This window comes from Colias philodice, chromosome 7 (genome assembly GCF_061535455.1).
Source record: "Colias philodice isolate Cphi_HAF_F1 chromosome 7, ilColPhil1 Martin Lab GWU primary, whole genome shotgun sequence".
NCBI lineage: Eukaryota > Metazoa > Arthropoda > Insecta > Lepidoptera > Pieridae > Colias > Colias philodice.
The window spans coordinates 2,355,423-2,377,228 of NC_143092.1; the positions used below are offsets into that span (position 1 = coordinate 2,355,423).

The 21,806-nt window shown below is 32.5% G+C and overlaps 1 protein-coding gene across 2 annotated transcripts; it reads left to right on the forward strand.

Annotated features, from left to right (window-relative positions):
• The first annotated feature begins 366 nt into the window (after positions 1–366).
• On the forward strand, positions 367–20,544 carry Cep164 (centrosomal protein 164). 2 transcript variants are annotated; one of them, XM_089696963.1, is made up of 22 exons: positions 367–560; positions 989–1,100; positions 2,175–2,322; positions 3,161–3,602; positions 4,014–4,227; positions 4,547–4,866; positions 5,211–5,403; positions 5,553–6,471; positions 6,628–6,805; positions 7,097–7,254; positions 7,942–8,094; positions 8,896–8,996; positions 9,259–9,427; positions 9,798–9,894; positions 10,832–10,903; positions 11,838–11,904; positions 12,262–12,395; positions 12,713–12,870; positions 14,552–14,683; positions 18,850–18,994; positions 19,422–19,486; positions 20,303–20,544. In XM_089696963.1, the coding sequence occupies exons 1-22, from the start codon at positions 494–496 to the stop codon at positions 20,384–20,386; spliced, it is 4,128 nt and encodes a 1,375-aa protein (XP_089553089.1). In that variant the 5' UTR covers positions 367–493; the 3' UTR covers positions 20,387–20,544. The 2 variants fall into 2 exon arrangements, with proteins under 2 accessions (XP_089553089.1, XP_089553090.1); XM_089696964.1 differs by lacking the exon at positions 14,552–14,683.
• Positions 20,545–21,806: the final 1,262 nt, after the last annotated feature.

The window sequence follows — 21,806 nt, forward strand, 5'->3', positions numbered from 1 at the left end:
TCCATGAGCTTTTTTAAAGGATATAATATAATAATTGTTGTATTTGATTTAAACTGTTTTGCTTTCTATAACAATAGGACCAATAGGACATTTTAAATTTGATTCCTTCAAACATATTAATATAGAGAAAAAAATTATACTCGGTTCACAGAAATTATAAAATTTTCTTCTGTGATTTTCTTCTTTAGCATAGATATACAAATCATTGAAATATTTTATGAATAATTATTACGTTTAGAAATATGTAAAGTATCTATACAAATAATTATCCATATTCCATCTGTGTAATCCTTGACAGTACGATATCAGATACGTCATACGTCAAATCTCGCGTCAAATTTTTTATTTTAAAATGTTCGATTCTGTTAATCGGCCGGGTTACGGGTGTTGGTGACTTTCGCCAATTTGAATATGCAATGGCTTTTCAACTATTTTATTTCAATAATAAAATACAGCAACTTATATAAAATGAATTAGAATATGTGCTTTCAATATGAATTCCCCATCAGTAGTGGCGTGTCGTGAAATTTTCGATGAAAACAGTCAACCATCTGCAGAAGGTTCGTTTTGTTTGTACTTATTTCGGAAAAAATCGATAGCATAATTTCTAAAGAATATTTTTGCGAAGTATTAAATTTATGAGAAAAATATTTAAGATAGCTAATCTAGCAAATATAGTGCAGGTCTATGTAATATTATTCCTTTGTTCTTATAAGAATATATTCATTTAAAAACTATGATTTCAATTTCAAAAGAACCTTTTAAACATAAATTAGATGCTTAGAGCAAACAGCAGTAGGAATGAAAATCTATTTAATTCACAACATTGTTAAATTACATTATTACTTTACTCAAATTGAAAGAAAAAAATTATTTTTAAGAATATGCCTTCCAAAGAAAAATACTGTTTTCATATTCATAATTAAATAATGTTTTCATGGTAAAAATTTTACTCACTAAATACCTATTTATGATAATTATATTGTAGAAATATCTGAATATGCGTGTCAATTGGGCATTGATCCTGAAAGTGAGACCCATCTTTTGCCATTGGCTCGAGATGGGCTTATGCAAGCCTTGCCACCACCATGGAAAGCATAGTAAGTACAATATTTATAGAATATCTTACTTCCTATCCTAATAATATTATAAATGCGAAAATTTGTGAGGATGGATGGGTATGTGTACGTTTACACTTTCACCCAAATACTACTGAACGGATTACAATGAAATTTAGCACAAAGATAGAAAGTACCTTGGATTAACACATAGGATAGGTTTTATCCCTAAAATCAAACGGGAACGGAACCTATGTGGGTTTATCTTTGAAAATGTGGGCAAAGCCGCGGGTGGAAAGCTAGTTCTTTATAAAGTTGTTTAAACAGCTTGTTTGAAATATTATAATTAGTACTGTAAACTGCCATCTAAACATTCATTACTAGTTTAAAAAAAATAATAAGTACAAACTTTAAAGCATGTACTATTCATTGATTACATTGGCTTAGAGGGTAAATGGTTCATGGAATTGTAATAACACAATTGAGAACTCAACAGCTTAATAATTTTCAATTACAACCAACATGTAATTAATCGGGGATAAGTGGCTCAGCAATAAAAATGTTTTGTTAAGAAAAATTGATTAAAACAATCCTACGAATATTATAAATGCGAAAGTTTGTGAGGATGTGTGTGTGTGTGTTTGTTATTCTTTCACGCAAATACTACTGAACCGATTAAAATGAAATTAAGCACTCATATAGAGGGTAACTTGGATTAACACATAGGATAGGTTTTATCCCGGAAATCCCACGGGAACGGGAACTATGCGGGTTTTTCTTTGAAAACGCGGGCGAAGCCGCGGGCGAAAATCTAGTATTTAATAATAATAAAAGTTAGCATTATAAATGTAACCATTTAATGGAATTATTTTGTTGTCTAGTAAAATCGAAATTTACGAAAACTTGACTGAAGACAAGGCTATAGCCTGAGAAGCCTATGATTTGCTCTTACGTCAAAAAAAATGTTTGTGTCAATAAAATAATCTTAGCATAAAACCATATTGCAATTAAAAATACTTGCACCATTTATCATTATGTTCCTTAAATTGAAATTGATACAAAAGAGCGTTATGAAATACAGGTCATTAATATTAATTAATATTGTTTTATCTAAAGCTATGATGAAAAACTGCAAAGTCATTATTACTACAATGAGGAAACGAAGAAGACACAATGGGAACATCCGTTAGATCATGTTTACAGGGAGCTTGTTAAGAAAGCAAGAGATGCGTCCATGCTTGATGATACCTGTGCGTCTGTACAGGTTAGTGATTAATTTAGTTAGAGTTCTTTATAATATTTCTGATGTAAAGAGAAAAGCATAAATCATAGTAATGTGTTTGCTTTGATATTCTGCTAGATATAGTAAAAAAATGCTCTGTAAAAACATTTTCTTTATATTGCGTAAAAATACTTCACTTCGGGAGACGTTAGTCGTTACGGCGCGCGGCATATTGCACGCCTCATAAGCGAAGCGTTGAGGTGGGTACTACTGTCACTTCGCGCAAAACATCTGATTTTTCAAACTTAAAATGTCTTTATGTATCATACATTGCACTTGTAAGATAATACATACACACACATATTAAGAAAAAACACTATTTTTAACGTTCATGATATTTTTGATGTCATTTTTGTTATTTAAACTAGTTAAAAAACAGTTTAAAAAAGTTCTGTCTTGGACGTCCGTGTGTCTGTATGTGCGGATCCTTTTTCTTGTTAACACGATAGCGACCGAAATACTTTACTAATCGAGTCTTTTTTTTTCTCTTACGCTTGAGTATGCTCAGGAATAGAACCCTTTCATTTTTCAGGGTCTGATTCGATGTGGTTTAATTGTTATTAAATAAACAAAAATAATAATTAATAAATATTTATTAAAAAAAAATTATGAGGCGTGCACTTTTGGATTTTCCAAATTATTCTCCAAAATTATATTGCTCTGATACGATACAGAGCGGACTGGGTTTCTTAATAGTAATAAGAGCTGAGTTCGCTATATTAAAGCAGTAATATTTTTATTAAAATTTAAAAAAAGACGTAGTTTTAAATGCGTATGTTATGCTACGTTTTCTTATAAAAAACAATGATTTAACTTTTAGGAATTACTCACATCTGAAGAGAACACAAAAAACCTTGAAAGAGTCGAGACTAAAGTCGAAAGTGACGAAGATGAATTGACAACGGACAGTGATCAACATCCTTCAGATGTGAAAGATGGGAATATAACCTTAACTGCCAGCAAACGCCCATTAGGAAGACCACCCTTAGGCCCATTATCGAGATTGGATAGAAAACTGAGCGATTTACGAATTTCACCCTTACGTCGTAGTGTAGACAATCCAGTTTCGTCTAAACCCAATCTTGTGCGAAACATCTCGGATAGGGATATTCTAAATCGTCCTACGTTTGAACGGCCTAAAACTTTATTTAAACAGCAATCAGAGATTATAGATTTGAAAATGCACGTGTTGTCAAGCCCTGAAGAGAATTTTAGCCCGTTGCTGTCTTCTGCTAAAGTTGATAAGGGATTGCCACTAACTGGTAAGACATTTAAGTTATAACAGATTTTAAATAATTTATGTATCGAAGTATTGATTGAAATTTATTAAAACGTAAATTACTTTTAATTCTGTATACAAACGGAAATTTGTAAGAGGAATGTGCCTTTTTTCCTTATCACGCGTTGCGAAAGTGGGCTAGGCGGAAAAATTAAGCTAAAAGTTATAACAACACTTTTTTCTTTTTTTTTATGTATTTGATTTCGACGGCGAGTAAATTAATTATATTCTATTCCATTTAATGTGTTCATGCATCTCAAAGTTAAATACATACGTGTTTATAAAGATCGCTTTTAAAACGCCAGTAAATGCCTTCTATTAATCTTTTTCGTGCGTTTCAAAGACTACTTAAAATACCTTTTAATGTAGGTATGTGAATAACATTAATTTTTAGGTAAAGGTAACATGTTCCTGAGAATATCACGGTCTAATTTACCAAGTCCAGACACAGAGAAATCTTTAAATCTGGATTCTGTGACTAAAAGCGATCCTCCAAAAGGCATTTTACGAGAGAAATCATCAGACTATATCCAAAGAAGGATCGAAAATATTGTCTCTGGGAAAAGTAAACAGGCAACCAGTTTTGATGAAGATAAGAAGAGTGTTAGGTAATTAAAGAGATTATTTTTATTTCAATTTTAATTGAGAGTGACACTGGCAAAGAGTAGGAAACAGTAAAAATTTGGTTATTGTCGTCTTTGAAGATTATAGAATTATCTAGTTACGAAATATGACCTTTAAAATTTTTATTTTATCAAAATATGTATGTACTTTGAGCGCCGAGAAAGATCAAAGAATTGACTATTAAATTTTCAACACAATTCAAGTCGACTGCGATATCTTCAATGTGACATAGAAACCTAAGGGTTATGCAACTGCCAAAAAATATGTTCTGTTTCACATTTAATAAACTATTCATTTCCACAGATTCAAACTCGAGAACCTTCCAGAACCGACAGTGAGTCCTGGCTCGAATAGTTCGTCGGAACAGAACGACGGTCAAAGTTCGATAATAAGCGCGCCAGCACCGATCCCATCACCATCCAATCCCATCACGGTCACCAATCCCATCACGATCACCAATCCCATTACCAATCCCATCACGATCACGAATACAATCAACCAACCCACTGTGCCTTTGAATTCTATTGTTCTGTCCCCTCTAGTTAGTAGGCCGCCTATCCCACCCCGTATTGATAGTCCGAGGGAGGTTAAAAGTATTTCCGGATCGGAGAAGGATTCTTTAGGTATGTATTTACTTCTATTATATGTAATGAATTATTATGTGTACTTACTTATGTGTATGAATTCTTCTAACTTTTATTCAATGCAAGTAAATACCAACTTTTTCTCTGTTGTAACTGAATATTGTAATATTAAGAAGAATATAAAGAGATTTTACCCTGTGTTCGTTAACATAATGATTCCGAAAACAATTGTTACAATTTTTTTTATACCTATCATAAAAGTTTCATGCAAAATTAGTGAACCATTTAATTCAAATGTTCTCTACTCTTTCGTCATATTTAAAATTAATCCTATCTTCTTCTTTATCTCTTATTATATCTTCTCTATCCATTCTTTTTTGTAGCAAGTGAAACTCGCGATAATAGAGGTACGTCACCGCGTCGAAGATTAGTGAAACCACCACCGGCGGATTATATAAAACCAGGATTATTTCAAAAGAACTTCTATAAAATATCTGACTTAGTTCGTAGAAGTGATATTGAACCTACTCCTGTTACGTTAGACGAACCTACATCCGATAAAGATGTGCGGCCGAGGTAAGGATCAAACGATTTTTTTAGTTTTAATTTAATTTACCTATAATAATGTATAATTTTTAACACGAACAACTTTCACATATTTCTTTCCCATTTGTCCATTTATACGAGATAAATGCAAATAATATTATTGACTTTTACCATTTTAGATCGCCACTTATACCACAGAAAAGCAAAATATCAATAAATTTGATGGAAAGCATAGAATCCGAAACGTCATTGGAATCTCCTGATAGAGAATTCGCAAATTTAGATCTTAACGATCTAGACGACTCAAATGAAAACCAACCAGAAGAAACACAATCAAAAGAAATAGAAAAAGATAAATCGCCAAAGATAGAAGACGCTTCCGAAAAATCGTATTCGAAAACGGATTCGCTACAAAGAAATTTAAACATTCCAATTCCATCGATTAAGATTCCAAAGTTAGATTTTACAAAACAAACAAAGTTTACACATTCCGATAGTGAAGATTCTAGGAAATCTAACAAAGATGACGAGCCAAAGAGTAGTGTTAGGTCAAATAGTATAGACATTCCAAAAGACTTAAGACCGCAACTAAAGCTGTCGCCAACCCCAAGCCTTGGTGCCGAAAGGTCACCACGTTTAGAATTAAATAAACCCTGGTCTAGTCCATTATCTACATTTAAACCTTTAAACAAAGCAGTGATAGCGCCATTAAAATCATCCGATTCAGCGTGTAGCCTAGGCAAAAGCTTAAGTCCCAGATTAGATGGGGTAATGTTGTCTCAAGGGAAATCTAGTTCGGATAATGTAGTTGTAGTTTATCAGTTTGAAACACAAGATGAGAGTCCCAAAATAAAATCGCCTATTCCTGATATGGGAGTAAGAGAAATGGTAGAAAGGAATAAAGCAGACGAGAGAAGGAGATTAGAACTGAACCTTCAAAAAGAGTTGGAGATGATAAGAGTAGAGTTTACTGCAAAAGAGAGGAGAATGAGGGCGGAGTTACAGACGGAGATGAGAGAAGCGGAAGAGAGATTTTTAATGGAAAAGTCTATGAGGTTAACGGAGCAAATAGAAAGACATAAACGTGAAATGGAGGAGGTAAAATACCAATTTATATATTTCGTAGAGAAATATAATTACACATTTTATTTCCTACACTAAATAATGTATTGATATTGTACTTTTCTTTCAACAAACCTATATATAGTATTATTTGTTTCCTTGCGATGTCCTTATCAAATAAATATTTTTTAGACCTTAACAACGAGTGAGAGGAATCATCAGCAAGCTCTAGAAAATTCTCTCAAGGAGCTAGAAAATAAATATCAAAGTGACGTATTAGCAGCGCAAAGGCAACACGAAAGTAACATGGCGAAAATACGCGAAGATTATGCTTTGAAACTATCAGAACAAAAGGAAGAATTGGAAATAGGTAAGTATTTAAATAGCTTTCAAGGATATTGATTCTATAAGCTTTCCCAGAAAAACTATCATAAAAAAAGTTAAAAGTGTCGTGACTTTAATACCGTTTCAATGTCGTAACATGGTATGGGCAGACTTAAATGTATATCTGTTTTTGAAAATATAAATGCCACTAAAATGCTATAGCATTGCAATTACTGATTGGTTATTAATTATTGGTTAAAACTTAAATTATGTTGGAATTTATATCTATCAAAAAAATGTATGGTGACGCCATATTTTATTGAATACAATTTTACAGAAAACGAACGCGCCTTATCTGAAGTCCGAGATCAGCTACAAATGAATCTATATCGTGAGAAATCTCGTATTATTGAAGAAAACCGAGCTACCATAGACGCATTGAGGGAGGAACATACCGCTAGAATAACGGACTTGAGACATGATTATAGAGCTGAGGTTTGACAACAAATAAACAAAACAAACAAATAAAACAAATAGTACTTACTCATTCAATATAAAAAATAATATTGAATGAGTACTATTTGTTCAATAATAAGCAACTGTTATCCATAAAAAATATACACAGTACATACTCATTTTTTCAGTTTGCTAAAAATTATCATAAGTAGTATATGTGAAAAATTTGGTTTATTGATTACGAGATAAGTTTAAGCTTTGTTTGTAGCGTTTTACACATATGTAAAATATATGTTATCCTCCTGCCTTACTGCTGAAGAAATAAGCAAAATTAAAACTTTGATCTACCCTAGTTTTTAAACTCTATTTGAAACTAGCGGTTTTACCCGCAGTACTCCTCTCCTATTGGTCTTAGCGTGATGATATAGCTTATAGCCTTCCTCGATAAATGGGCTATCTAACACCAAAATAATTTTTCAAATCGGACCAGTAGTTCCTGAGATTAGCGCGTTCAAACAAACGAGCAAACTCTTCAGCTTTATAATATTACTAGCGGTCCGCCCCGGCTTCGCCCGTGGTATCTACATGTTTAAACTATCCTATCTCTCAAGTTGGATCGAACTACACACACTACTGACACGAGATTTATATATATATTATAATAAGGCTATAGATTCTTGAAAGTGTCATCAACCAAAATTTACTCATTATCCAATTATATTACAGGTGGAAAGACTGCGCAGTCAACATGCGATTCATTTAGAGGAATTACGTGCGCGTCTCGCCGGGGAACGTGCGGCGAGACATGATGAACGAGCGTTACATGACAAGTATCGATGCCTTAAGGAGAAGTATGCGAGATTGAAGCATGATGTTAAGGTTCGTTAAGGGAAAGTTATGTTATTATTCAAGGTGTCCCAATAGTCCATTGAAAAGTTACATTTGGGGTCGCGTTTTTTAGAAGGACGCAATTTTATTTTTTGATGTGTAGGGGGGTTCAGTGTGAAGCTATCACCAAGTTTGTGGGGTCGCCACCCTTGTCCCACGGCCGCCATCTTGAAAAGAGCGGTTGATATGGTTTTTACGATATATCTCTTAAACTATTTATCTGATAAAAAACATTGTTAACATTATTTATTGCAAATTAAATTCTCTACAACTTTAGTCCAGTAACTTTTTGTCGTAGAACTATAAATAAAAAAATTATAAGCGAAAATGTTCAGAAATTAGAGATATTTATATTTTGCAATAAAACTTTTTTATCATTTTACGAAGAAATGATATCCGAACATTTTTGTAGATTGTTTTTCGAGGAACAACTTTTATAAATAACATTTTTTCATAACGTCAATAGCTAAGGTTTTACAGCGCTCCGAAGTGAGTACTATTTTTCAGTGCCTCTAAAAAACGCAAGATTAGGCCTAAAAAATGTAACATTTCAATGGACTACAAGAAGTAGTGATATGCTGAAGCTGGCAGGTAGAGAACCCATGTATGAAAATCGCATAACATATCACTACTTCTTGGGGCAACCTGTATAGTTGAGTCCGAGTGCTGCGTAATTTGTTTAGTGAATTGGTTTCATTGTGATTTGTTTGAATTTTTCAGTACTTTTTATATATTAATTTCATTGTGACCTAAGAGAACATTTTAAGAAATTTCAAAGTATTTTGCTTTCAGATGTCAATAGAACGCCGCAACAAAAGGCGTGAAATGAGTATGACCACTGGATCAGAAACTGAGAAATCTAATTCGCACAAAGCTAATCAGTCATTGGAAAGGTTTGTTTTTTTTTATTGAGCATTAAATTTTTTGTGGAAGAATTTATAGGTTCAAATTATGTGGATTTTAATTGAATATTAAGTTGTTTACTTGCTGGCCCAAGAGGCACGGTGTTGTCTTCGAGCGGAAATTATTACATATAAAGGTTAAATAGCTGAACGGCTAAAAAGATATGCCCTGCCTATTAAATTGAGACTGTTATAAACTCTTATTTCTAACTCACCTATGCTTTTAATTATCTTATGATTTCAATAATTACAGGTGTAAAGAGCTAAACGAAACGTCAGTTAGCGCAATAGTTGAAACGGAACCGCCCCGTCTCAGACTGAACAATAATCCAATTAAATATAATGACAACGAGACATCCTACTCGGAGAGCAATCAGCAACGAACAGATAATAATAATGATGAGTGGAAGAATCGAGATAATGTAAGTTGAATACTTATTTTTATGTAGACCAATTTTAATTCAATAGGTAGGTACGTTTTTTTATTGAAATTTTGGTTAATCAGTATTATAAGCGTTGAAATGAGCCTAATTGGAAAAATAGCAGACTCGGAAGGACTTTTACGAGTAGATGAGAAACAAGTTAAGATGTACGTTTTAAGGCAATCAATATTAATGAGGATAATCAATATTATGAGGAGAAAAATTGGTGCTTAGTTTCATAGAGATTTATCCCGTCTGCACCATAACTCATTTTATTTGCATATTTTTCTTTTACTTCCTGTCAAAAGATCAAAAATGTCATTCTGCTTAGATTATTTTTTTAAGTATGAGTCATGTTTTTTGTTTATAGCAACCCGGTGTGACGTCACTAACGTCAGCGTTGAAGCAGTCGCGCAACAGACGCACCGGCGTCGCATTCCGCGAACCCCCTAGAAATACGAGAACTGGTATGTATATATTAAAATATTGCTTATTTATTTATTGAAGTGAAACTTCTTTATCGGGGTTGGACAAAAATTTAGTGTAACATTTTTGCGTTACGCCGTACGCGTGACATTTTTGCGTTACGCCATACTCGTGACATTTTTAAGGTCATAAAGAAGTTTCACTTCTTACGTGTGTACTCTAGTACACGCATACATTTTTTTATATGTATGTACTTATTATGTATACAGGGTGTCCGGTATATAGTGCGATATAGTGCGATAGATTTAAGCGGGTGTTAGTGAGATGGAATATATTAAAATGGCTTTATAAAAGTGTTATCGAGATATTTCTCATCTAAACTTGATGGGGATAAGTTTTATTTTATAACGCATGCAATTATTTTATATTCTTTGTTAGGAGTATCATTTCATAGATAATTTAGACACAGACATTTACTTGACTGATCTTTAAACATTTGTTGCTTTAGTTACTTTTCAATTTAAATATTTTCCAACTTTTGTCTTATAGTAGTCCGTCATTTAGAAATTGTAGATTGTATATTTGATCATTTCTGTAGTATGTAAGTGACCGCTCTATGCTTGTGAAAATATATTAAATACACTCTCTAATGGCTTTTCTTCTATTATGCAGATTTTTTTCATTACATCCTAATCGTCTCTGTCAAAAAGGAAAGAAAAAGACTGGCATAAATACAAATTTTATAATATTCTTATTATAAAGTCAATTGATATTCATTCCCAAACTATTTCAAAACTAAGCAATGTCATGCCCAGCTTCATACATAGCATAATTTCGTAGTTTATTTTTAACTCTCTACTATTTAATTTCCAACACTATCTCAACTAACTGTGCTTTTAAATGTGCTTGCAATTTCAGAGCTAAAGGAATGTTAAACTAGTTAGATTGTTTTACCATACACCCGTAATGTTTGCGCAGGCGCCACAACTGATTACCAAGACTCGTCGGACGCGACCACCGCTGACGAGAAGCCTAAAGAGGCTGTTAATGGTGAGATATTTTATTTTATTTATTGTTTACTACCTTTCCGCCCGCGGCTTCGCCCGCTTTGTCTAAAACATAATAAATTATATACTAAAACCTTCCTCTTGAATCACTCTATCTATTAAAAAAAACCGCATCAAAATCTGTTGCGTAGTTTTAAAGATTTAAGCATACATAGGGACAGAGAAAGCGACTTTGTCTTATACTATGTAGTGATTTATGTTTTTATGGGTCTAGGTAATTTGCAATTTAAGACTTAACCTAGAATATTCTTGAACAAATGGAGGTCTTATCGCAAAATAGCGATTTTTTTGATCTACCCGCATTTTTTTTATTTCGATACTTAACGTGATGATAAGTTGATTTAGCTGAGCAATGACAATACTAAGTATTTTTGTTATTAAATTAATTACATATTTAATTTTCTTACTTTCTATATTTTGCTAATGTACTCGTTCTTATCATAAAGGCACATTATTTGACCATTGCTACGTTTACTTTAATCCAAACATTGTTCATGTAATGTTTTTCCATGGCTACACAATAGTACCCTCATTATCTTATCAAATCATAAACAGAGTAAAACATCTTTTTACTTGATGACCTACACAAGTATGCATGATGCATCGAATCTTAAAAATAGTACATCTTATATATAAAATTCTCGTGTCACAATGTTAGTCTGCATACTCCTCCGAAACGGGTGGACCGATTCTCATGAAATTTTCTGTGCATATCGGGTAAGTCTGAGAATCGGCCAACATCTATTTTTCATATGTACCACGGGCGAAGCCGGGGCGGACCGCTAGTAATATATAAAATAATAAAAGCTTTATTTCCTTAATTCATTTTGAACGCAGTGCACATAGGAATCAAAAATATTCTTATACTAAAAATTAATAATTATTTTCGATGATATTCAATGTAAATCTTTTCACAGGTCACCTACGTCGTAGATTTACAAGATTAAAATCAGCATCAACCTCCAGATTAAATTATTCACCTAAGTAAGTAGTAATATTCTTTGCTATTTTTTTTTTAATTACAATATCAAGCGTATCTGCTACAAAAATACTTTTTTTGAAAAAATGAAAACAAATTTTTACCATAGTGCGCGCTAATTTATAAAATAAACAATAGATAATAGATAAATTTAATATTAAGTCATGATTGAAATTGAAAAAAAAAACAGCTTTGCAATGAAAAGTTTTACATTTGATTAATATTATACCTTACCTACTCTCTCTTGTCTAATAAAGATCATACACCGTGCTTTATTATTATTGTATCATATCGTTTCTTGTCTTTTTATTAAATTTCACGTACAATAAAGCGTTTACATTAATTAAATAACAATTATATAGACGCGGGGAAGGCTGGGCAAGTCCACTAGAATCGCTTCGCCAACAACTAAGGAAGTTGGACGATTTAGAAGATCAGTTCCCGGATTTGGCTTGTCAGCCGGCTTATAGCCTGCGGTATCCTTTCGCTGAATTGGGTAAGTACTGCAAAGGTTTTTGATGGTGTTTTTATTCATTGTGTAATTACTGCTGCTTTAGGTTATGGATAATTTTATGGAAATTCAGTTGTTTTCTTTTGCTATACGATAAAGCGTGTGTATCTGCCATTTACTATAAATTCAACATCTTTGAATTATCCCTGGTGTAAGTTTTGTGTTTGTGATTCAGATTCTTATTTAAATTCAGGTTTAAATATATATTCTTATGTTTATCCTGGTACTCATTCGATTTCGGATACTAAATCGATCTTCACAACTAGATTTGTTCTTATGACAATATTTCCTATTATTTCTAGGTTCAGTAGGCGGAGCAGACACGCCCGAATTAGAATTCGTGCGTCACCGTGCGGTTGTAGAGCGGGAAGGCATGCGGCGAGCTCGCGCGGTACTACGGCGACGTAGAGCCGCGCTCAAGGAGTCGCGCTCTGAACTGTCGCCGCATAGAGCGCCCTCGGTGAGTGTACGGGGAATATGTAGAGAGGTAGAGTCGGGGAATATATACTCTATTGACTCTGTAAGGGGGTTATGTATAGAGGTAGAGTTGGAGAGCACTTGCTCTACTGTTGCCGTTAATATAATGGGGATATGTAGAGTGGTAGAGCACTTGCTCTTGTGATTCTGTTAGTATTATGGAGATATGTAGAGCGGTACGTAGAGACGTCGCTCTATTGTTTCTATTAGTACAATGAATTTGTTAAATGTAAGTTGGTAGAGCGCACATGCTCTATTGTAAGGGGTATGTTGTGTAAAGTAGTAGAGCACTAGCTCTGTTCCGTTACTTTAATGGATTTGAGAGGTGTAGAGTGGTAGAGCACTGATTCTTCTGTGTTTATCAGCTCTATGGTCTCCATTACATGTATGGTTTATTCTATGTCTACTATATATACTGTGTACGGACTATACTGTTTTAACTGTTTCTCATTGACGTTCAATAAAAAATTATACTCATGCTCAAACATTGTCCGATGTAAAACTCTGCTTACGTGTTTATTAGGCATAGTTTTCTCACAAACACAAAAAGTAAAGGCTTTTGTTTATTCTAGTATGATAAAAAAATATAGATGTGTAGTGTACCTATACTTATATGACCTAATAATTTTTAATGAGGATCATAAATAATACGGCATATTATTTTTAGATGGAGAAATTCAATTTTATGTTGGTAAGTCGACAGTAGCTAGTGAGATTTGGAATCAATTTTAGTATTCATTAGGTTACCAAACAAATAGTTAGATACTTACCTTTATCCGAGTGTCTTGTATCGATTTTTGTAACAGTACCGTATTTAAATCGTGGATGCTCTGTTACCCCATAATTATTCATCTTATTCTCAAACATTTATAAAAAAACCGAAAATACGGTAGAGTACTGCAATTCAGATTACTGTAACTGATCCCTCATTCGCATGATTTGAAACAGTATTTTATAGAAATTATTAAAAAATCGGTAAGTATAGAGTATTATTATATTTTGATGAAAGTTTGTAATATCCGCATCCTAAAGTATAATAATTGTGGTTGTTTTTATTAATGTAGCAGTAATTGTAACAACTCAATAATATAGCAGTAATTGCAATCTGATAATAATAATGTTACAATGGTTATTTGATCATATCGTTAATTCATATTTTATTGTAACAACACAACAATAATGTTACAATGGTAATTTGTTTTATTGTTTTAATTTCTATATAATGGAATTTTTTAATTTAAAAAATATACGAAAGGCAAAGGGTGGAAAAAAGCATTAAAGGTTCAATTATTGATTGGTGAAAGGTTCAATTATTGAAATTGATCGGTTGAATTATTTCTGTTAATATGCTGTGAAACAACTGGTATACAAGTCTGCGCTATTCGTTGTCCATTTTTATGTAAAAAAAAACATGTATAAGATTACACGATTGCATGTTTCGAGACATTCGGTTATGAGTTTTGAGTTTCAGTTTTAGTTAAAATTTTGAGTTTTGGGTTTTATTTTCAGTTTTTATTTTTTAGTTTGAGTTCCGAGCTGCAGAATGAGTTCGCGTTTCAGTTTTGAGATTCGTTTTGAGTTTTTGTTATAGTTTGAGTTTCAGTTTTGGGTTAGACTATTGAGTTTGAGTTAGAGTTTGAGTGACGTGTGGTATCGTGGGGCAGGAGGAACGCGAAGCAACAGAGCTAGAGGTGGCGTTGCACCGGGCTCGCGCTCTGCTCGGCGAGAAGGAGATCCGGCTGCGGCACATCGAGCGTGCGCTGCGCCGCCTCGCGCCGCGACCCACAGCCGCGCAGGTGCCCACCGCTTACGTACCACTAAGCAGATACAGAGATGCTGTGTTTGAAATTTTTGGTTTTATGGCATTGAAATGCTTTATAAATATAAATTTATGAAGAACTATCTTTCTGCCGGCGGCTCCGCCCGCGTTTTCAAAGAAAAACTCGCATAGTTCCCGTTCCCGTGGAATTTCCGGGATAAAACCTATCCTATATTACTCGTGGATAATGTAGCTTTCGAATGGTGAAATAATTTTTAAAATCGGTCCAGTAGTTGAGCCTATTCATTTTCATTACAATCAAACTAACAAAGTTTTCCTCTTTATAATATTAGTGTAGATAGAAAAAGAATCGATCACAAGACGGGACTCCTAACAATCCTTTCACGCTAATCCGAGGCAGATGCTTGACCAACTCGGCCACCCGTGACCCGCCAGAGCGATCGAATTTATTATATTCTTTCAGTTTTATGTATCTTAGGGAAATACCGCGCGCCATCGCGTAGCGTCCCCCTCACCCACGCGCACTGGCTTCACAAGATTCTATATAGAAAATGACATACACCATCTCTTCTTCGTATCTACTTAAAATATTCCCAAAAAATATTAGTAAACATTATAACATAGTTAGGAACCTTGTAGTATATTATATTTTTGGAACATGAACAGTAGGGTGGAGTGAAAAATATTTTTTTTCATTTTCGTTTCGGCATACCTGTAAAAAGATGTCATTATTGCTCATAAATACACATGCAAAATTATACTTTGCAGATGATACATTTAGAGGTGCCCCCAACATCATGAACTTTCAGAAATTCAAAAAATTTTGTCGAAAATCATTAAAGTTTAATTTTGACAAATTAACGCTAAATCAGATTCTGTGTTATCTCGTTGTTTGCCAACGGGAAGACACAGAATACATAATATTTCAATATATAAAAAAGTGGCTATCGCTGGCTACCAGTGGCTCTGGTCGGTGGCCCGTTTGCGCCGAATCTTATTGTAGGAAACGTTGATTTTGAACAGTGCCGTTAAGGAAATAACACTAATGTTAGTAATATTTCTTAATTATATTTTACACGTAAATACAATTAAGATCATAATTTAATATTTTTGATGTGAGTTCTATCTATAATTTCGCTTTGTTACAGTAAAGTGTTGGAAGTCAAAATACGACAAACGACATGTTGTCCTGTATTTTGTTTGCCAGAGAAGTACCCAGTGTCTCAATTACCAACTTATACTGATGATAAGAAACTATTACTTATTTATTAGATATGAATTAAAACCTGATAAAATAACAAAATTCATGATTTATCCGAAAGATAAGCTACGGAAATGTTTGATGTGTGGCGAAAAGCATCGCTTCCCACTATTAGCTTTAATAGAGTACTACAACTTATTCGACACACCATATTCAATGAATATAGACGCTTATTAAAACCTTATCAAGACCGGCAAACTAACAAAAAAGAACAAGAAAAGATAACTGAAGTATTTTGTCACTCAGTACCAAAGGTTATTTGATATTTGAAGTTGCAAATGCATTTTTTTTTAATTCTCTTGTACTTGCTCAAAAGATTATACCAACTTAACTATGTGGCAAGAATGTAAGAAAACTGAGCCTCTGACTTCTAATTTATCTGAATAAACCTTAAAAGACATCGTGAAAAGCGGTTTGACTACGTTTCAGAATATCCAAGATTTTCTATGCCTTGCCCAGGCCGTAAAGCATGTTATCAAATTGGTGACATAAGCTTCAAGTGCAGTTTGCCGAGAAAGTAAACAAAATGATTTTATAATGGCAAGAGCATCAGTATCACGACTGCTAATGCCTAATTTTGAAAAAAAAACAGCGTTATCTATACTAATATTATAATCTATACTAATATTATAAAGCTGAAGATATTGTTTGTTTGAACGCGCTAATCTCAAGAACTACTGGTCTGATTTAAAAAGTTCTTTCGGTGTTAGATAGCCCATTTATCGAGGAAGGCTATAGGCTGTATATCATTACGCTTAGATTAACAGGAGCGGAGCCACGCGGGTGAAACCGCGAGGCAACCGCAAGCGCAGCTAGTACTAAATAATTACTTATTTCTGATATTTTCATTCCTCTATAATATCATTTTCATTAATGAAATACGTTAAAACAACTAATCAGGCTATTATTTAGTGTATCACAAAGAAGTTTGTTATATAATAGACATGAAGGCCATAAAAATAGTGTGATTAAAAAATAAATCAAAGTTTGCGAAAAAATCATATTTTTCTAATTTTCAATTGGGTTGGGGCACCTCAAAACATCAAGACAGGTAAACAATATTTTGTATGCTGAATTCACTCATTAAAAGGCACCTTTCTGTCGCTATGCCTTTTGAAAAAAACAAAAAAAAAATTCTTTCATACATTATCACTCCACCCTAATGAACAGGCTTTATTTCTTTGCGCTGAAACTCAATTTCTTCTTTTTTGCTGCTGCTTCTAATAATTTTGTGGCTGCGCTGATTGTATAGGGCATTCTAACCATAAACTTTATAAGCAGTTGTACTTTATTTCAATATTATTTTTTATATTCTTGCCTCTTGATGTGAGAACTACCTTTTTTTTCTATATTGTCTTTTAGTTTGTTATAACTAGGATTCATTCTTGTTCGTAATAAAATTATTTTTCTCTACTTTTACCTACTACAGTAGAACCTCGATAACTTAAACCTCGGTAACATAAAAACCTCTGTAACTTCAAAAAATAATATGTTCCCTTCCCATCAGAGCCCAAAACCTCTTTAACTTAAAATACGCAACCTCTATAACTTAAATAAATAATCTCTGTATTGGCCCTCAGTAACTTAAAGAAATGTTTGCACAACCTCTATAACATAAAATTATTTGTCAATGAGTCATTTTTAAAGAGTGTCAAAACAAAATGTTTCGGTATTTATTGCTTGCACGTGTTTACTATGTATTGTTAACGTAAACAATACATTACCTATTGTTTGCTTTATCGAAATTCTTCAAAGCTTTGCGGCGGTTAGCTTTATGTCAACGACTTACTTGCATCATAAGTTTTTGATTGTTGTCCTGGAAATATCGCTTTACTTACTGTGTGATAAAACTGGCTTAAAATGAGTCCAAAAATAAAACTAACAACCCTCACCTACGCTGATAAATTAAAAGCTATAGAAGCAGTGAAAAATGGATAGACCCTTGATAACTTAAAACCTCTATAACTTAAAATATTTTGTGTTTCCCTTGGACATTAACTTATCGAGGTTCTACTGTATTTAGATTTATAATATAGACTTCATGTTTCATGCATGATGTATTTTCAATATCATTTTTGTATAAAAAAGTCCTTGTCTATGTTGTTTTCTTTGTGATATATTATGATATTAAATTGATTTTTGTTTATATAATTTGAAACAGAGTTTTACCAATTAAGGGTTAAAAACTAAACAACTTTGAATTACTTGATAGATTTTGATGGACGGATAGGGTCACACATAATATAGAAACATGGATAAGGAGAAATTAGTATTTATTATTAAAAAAAGAAATTATTTTTTGAATACAAAAAAACTTAATTTTACATATTGGTTTTATGGGATTGATTTCAATATTCAGAATCATTGCCTTGACTTATGAATATTTTTTATTATTGTACTTTCTTAGTGCAAAATTTATTTTTTATGCTATTGTAATGTACACGCCTCAGGAAACTCATGCATAAATTATTAGTTTTCAGCTCTTGTTTCAAAAGTTCTGTTGAATTTGTTGATAACTGTATTTTTTAATTTACATGTCATTATCATTATGTAGATTTTTTTTTAAAGATTTTGATTCTTTGTATTGTATAGTATTTGCTTCTTTAATGAATGTATATTGCACTAACAATTGATAATATTGTCATACAAACGAATTACGCCATGAAACGTTATAGGAAAATAATTTACAATAAAACTACTTTTTAAAATTGATTACTTGCTTTTATTTTTGAGGTGTCTACCTTTGTGCTGATTTCTACATCTTTTTAATCGGCCTTTATATTGATACTTTCGTAATTTTGATTTCCCATAAGAAAGACAAATCATTGCGATGGCTTTTTTTCGTTTCACCCTGCCCTAAAATTTCATATTTTTTTACAAAATATACATTTAAATACATATTATACATCAACGTATAACAGGAAGCGACAACGAGCGAAGCGTCGTCGGGAAGCGAAGCGGGGAACGAAGTAGAAGCGGGCGGGGCCGTGCTTCGCTCGCTTCGCGCGCTACACGCTGATGTTAGGGATATATGGAGAGCGTTGGATGTACGGCGGCCGCATACGGGTAAGATTATATGTAATAATGTTTTTTGCGAAAATATATTGGTTTTAAAGAATCTTGTTTTATACACAATATGGTGTATATCTGTTTATGTACTTATTTACGCATGCAGTTCTGCTTGAGCAGTATGCTCGGAGGACAGTTGACCGTTTAACAAAGTCTAAGGATATTTTGTTTTGTACATAAATTGAAGAATTATAAACCATTTAAAGGTGTTTATTACAAAATAAAAACATTCTTAGACTCAGTCAGGGTCTATGTTGTACAAAATAAAAATGGTTATAGTATATCCCGCCAATGCTTTCTGCATTTGTAAGATATAGTGAGAATAATAATGCATATGAATAATACTTTGTTTGCAAAAAAAACCGACACTTATGGTGCGTAATATATTGAACGATTGATTCAAATTGATTTATTGTCCTTACAGCTTCACCTGAAACAAGTTCCTGTAATATGCCAACAACTTCACACACTAGGATGACTCTATCAGCTGTAAGTATTTATCTGATATTTATTTTTCACTATGGGCCGATTTTTCAATGCTTGGATAAAACTTATCCGTCCAATAAAGTATTACACGATAATATTAAAATGTCACGTAAACTGTCAAATACGGGCAATTAGAATAGGTTTTTAAAATGGTAGTTTTATACATTATTCGACGAATAAGTTTTATCCAAGCATTGAAAAATCGGCCCTATAGCTAATTTTACAACTTTTGAATGCATAACGACGGATAAGCAAAACAGTGGCCTGATTTGTTTGTGTTTTGCCGTTTTCCTTGTTGTTTGTTTTTTGCCGTCAGTTAAATAGGGTAGTACCAAAAATGTGACTATATCAACAATAATTCATATTAATAAAATGTTTACATCCTACAATAATTCTTGTCTATACAGAGTGTCCCACTATTGGTATACTAAGCGCGAAGGGACTTATAGTTTTGCATACACTGTTCACGTAAAAAATACTCAAACAACAAAATATCATCAAAAAATGTTTGCTTATTTTTTCCTGAAAATCCATGTTTTCTTCTCTAGCTTCGCGCAGCCGGTATATACCGCTTCGCTAATGTGAGCATTTTGTCTATGAAAACATAATCTTAAACGATAGCTCACGTGCTGGTATCAAAGTTGGGCGGATTTATTGTTAGGGGTGAACACATAGAGTTTTAAGAATTCATCTATTTGAAAAAAAAAACTGCGTCTGGAATTTTTATAAGTATTTTTTACGTACGTGCAAAACTATAACCTCCTTTGAGCTTAGTATACCAACAGTGGGACACCCTGTATATAAATGTGTTTTTTACAGCCCGAACCAACGATACAAGACAACTCGGACAGCTTGGCGGATAAAGCGAAAGGATTACGCGCTTGGTTACAAACTACACCGTGATTACAATAACGAGGTTTTTTGCGCACAATTAAAAAAAATAACATGGAGTTAATGCTGATAAATTTATCTCAATAAAATGACGAATAAAATGCGTGTAAAATATAAATAATTGGAATTAACAGAGAATAAATCTTTTATAGTCTCTTCGGAGGGTCAAGTAAATAATGTAACCAAAGACATTTATGATAATTATCAGAACAATCAAAAGATAAAGGGGGTCTCCAAGTATTTTTTATCTATAAGGAACTCGCTAAATTTTCGAATTATTAATAGACTGAATTTCACATGTTTAACTATTTTGCCTATCCTATTAACAAATACACCCATTCGCTGAGTAATGTATGTAATTTTTACTATTTCTTTTTCTGTGAAAATAGGAATATTTTTCTAATATATTTCTTGATTCTCCGAAATGACTGTAAAAGTACTAAATTTTGATCAAAACAATACAGCGGCTCGAGTTTTGGTTGTCAGGCATGTTGGCGTTATTTATTTAAAATATGTATTAAAATCATAATATTTGCTTATTTACATATAAATAGATTTTTATTATATATATTTTCCGTCTATTTTACATTAAGTGTCCTTTAATCGAAGTATTTTATTTACTTCTTGTTACATTTATAGTTTTAATAGCACAATATGTTTAAATGTATAATAATATTGAATGTAAACGTTTTCTTATTATAAATAATAATTCTAGTCTTTGAAAATAACGCATATTTCAGATAAGGCGTTGTAAAACTATTAAGTTTTTAATACAATTTCATTCAAATATTGTACTGTTAAAAAATGTGGTCGAAGTTAAATTTACAATACATAAATAAGTATTGCTAATCAATATATTTCTCATAGAATTAAATAGAAATTACTATCATCTTTATAATATGTGTTTTCAGAACAACTTTTACAGAAGTTTGAGTTTTTTCCATGTACATATTCCTCGTATAAAAATAATTTAAATATAATATTCTTGGAATTATAATATATCTATAACTTTATTAATTTGATTATATTGTATCTTAAATTCATGTGAAATTGCTATAAAAATGTCATATCACAGTTTTCAAAACTACCCTCGGTTTTTAAATAGAAAAATTATTTGATCTGTTCTAAAATTAACGAAGTAGCAATATCAAGAGATATTGTCTATTCAACTAAAAGCTCTCAATTTTGAGTTACCCTCAATGACTTATGATCTAGTCACAAAATATGCCAAAAAATAATCTATACATTCCGTTGCATTTTTTTTTTTAATCATTAAGTAATTGTATTCTAAGTAAATACAATATGAATATTTTGGTAAGCGTGACGCACAAAATGTGGTACTTTCATTAAAAGTTGTAATTTTAATTTTAATGTTTTGTCTAGAAAGGCAACTAGTCAAACGGCTAGCTAACTTAGATCTGTTTTAATTCGA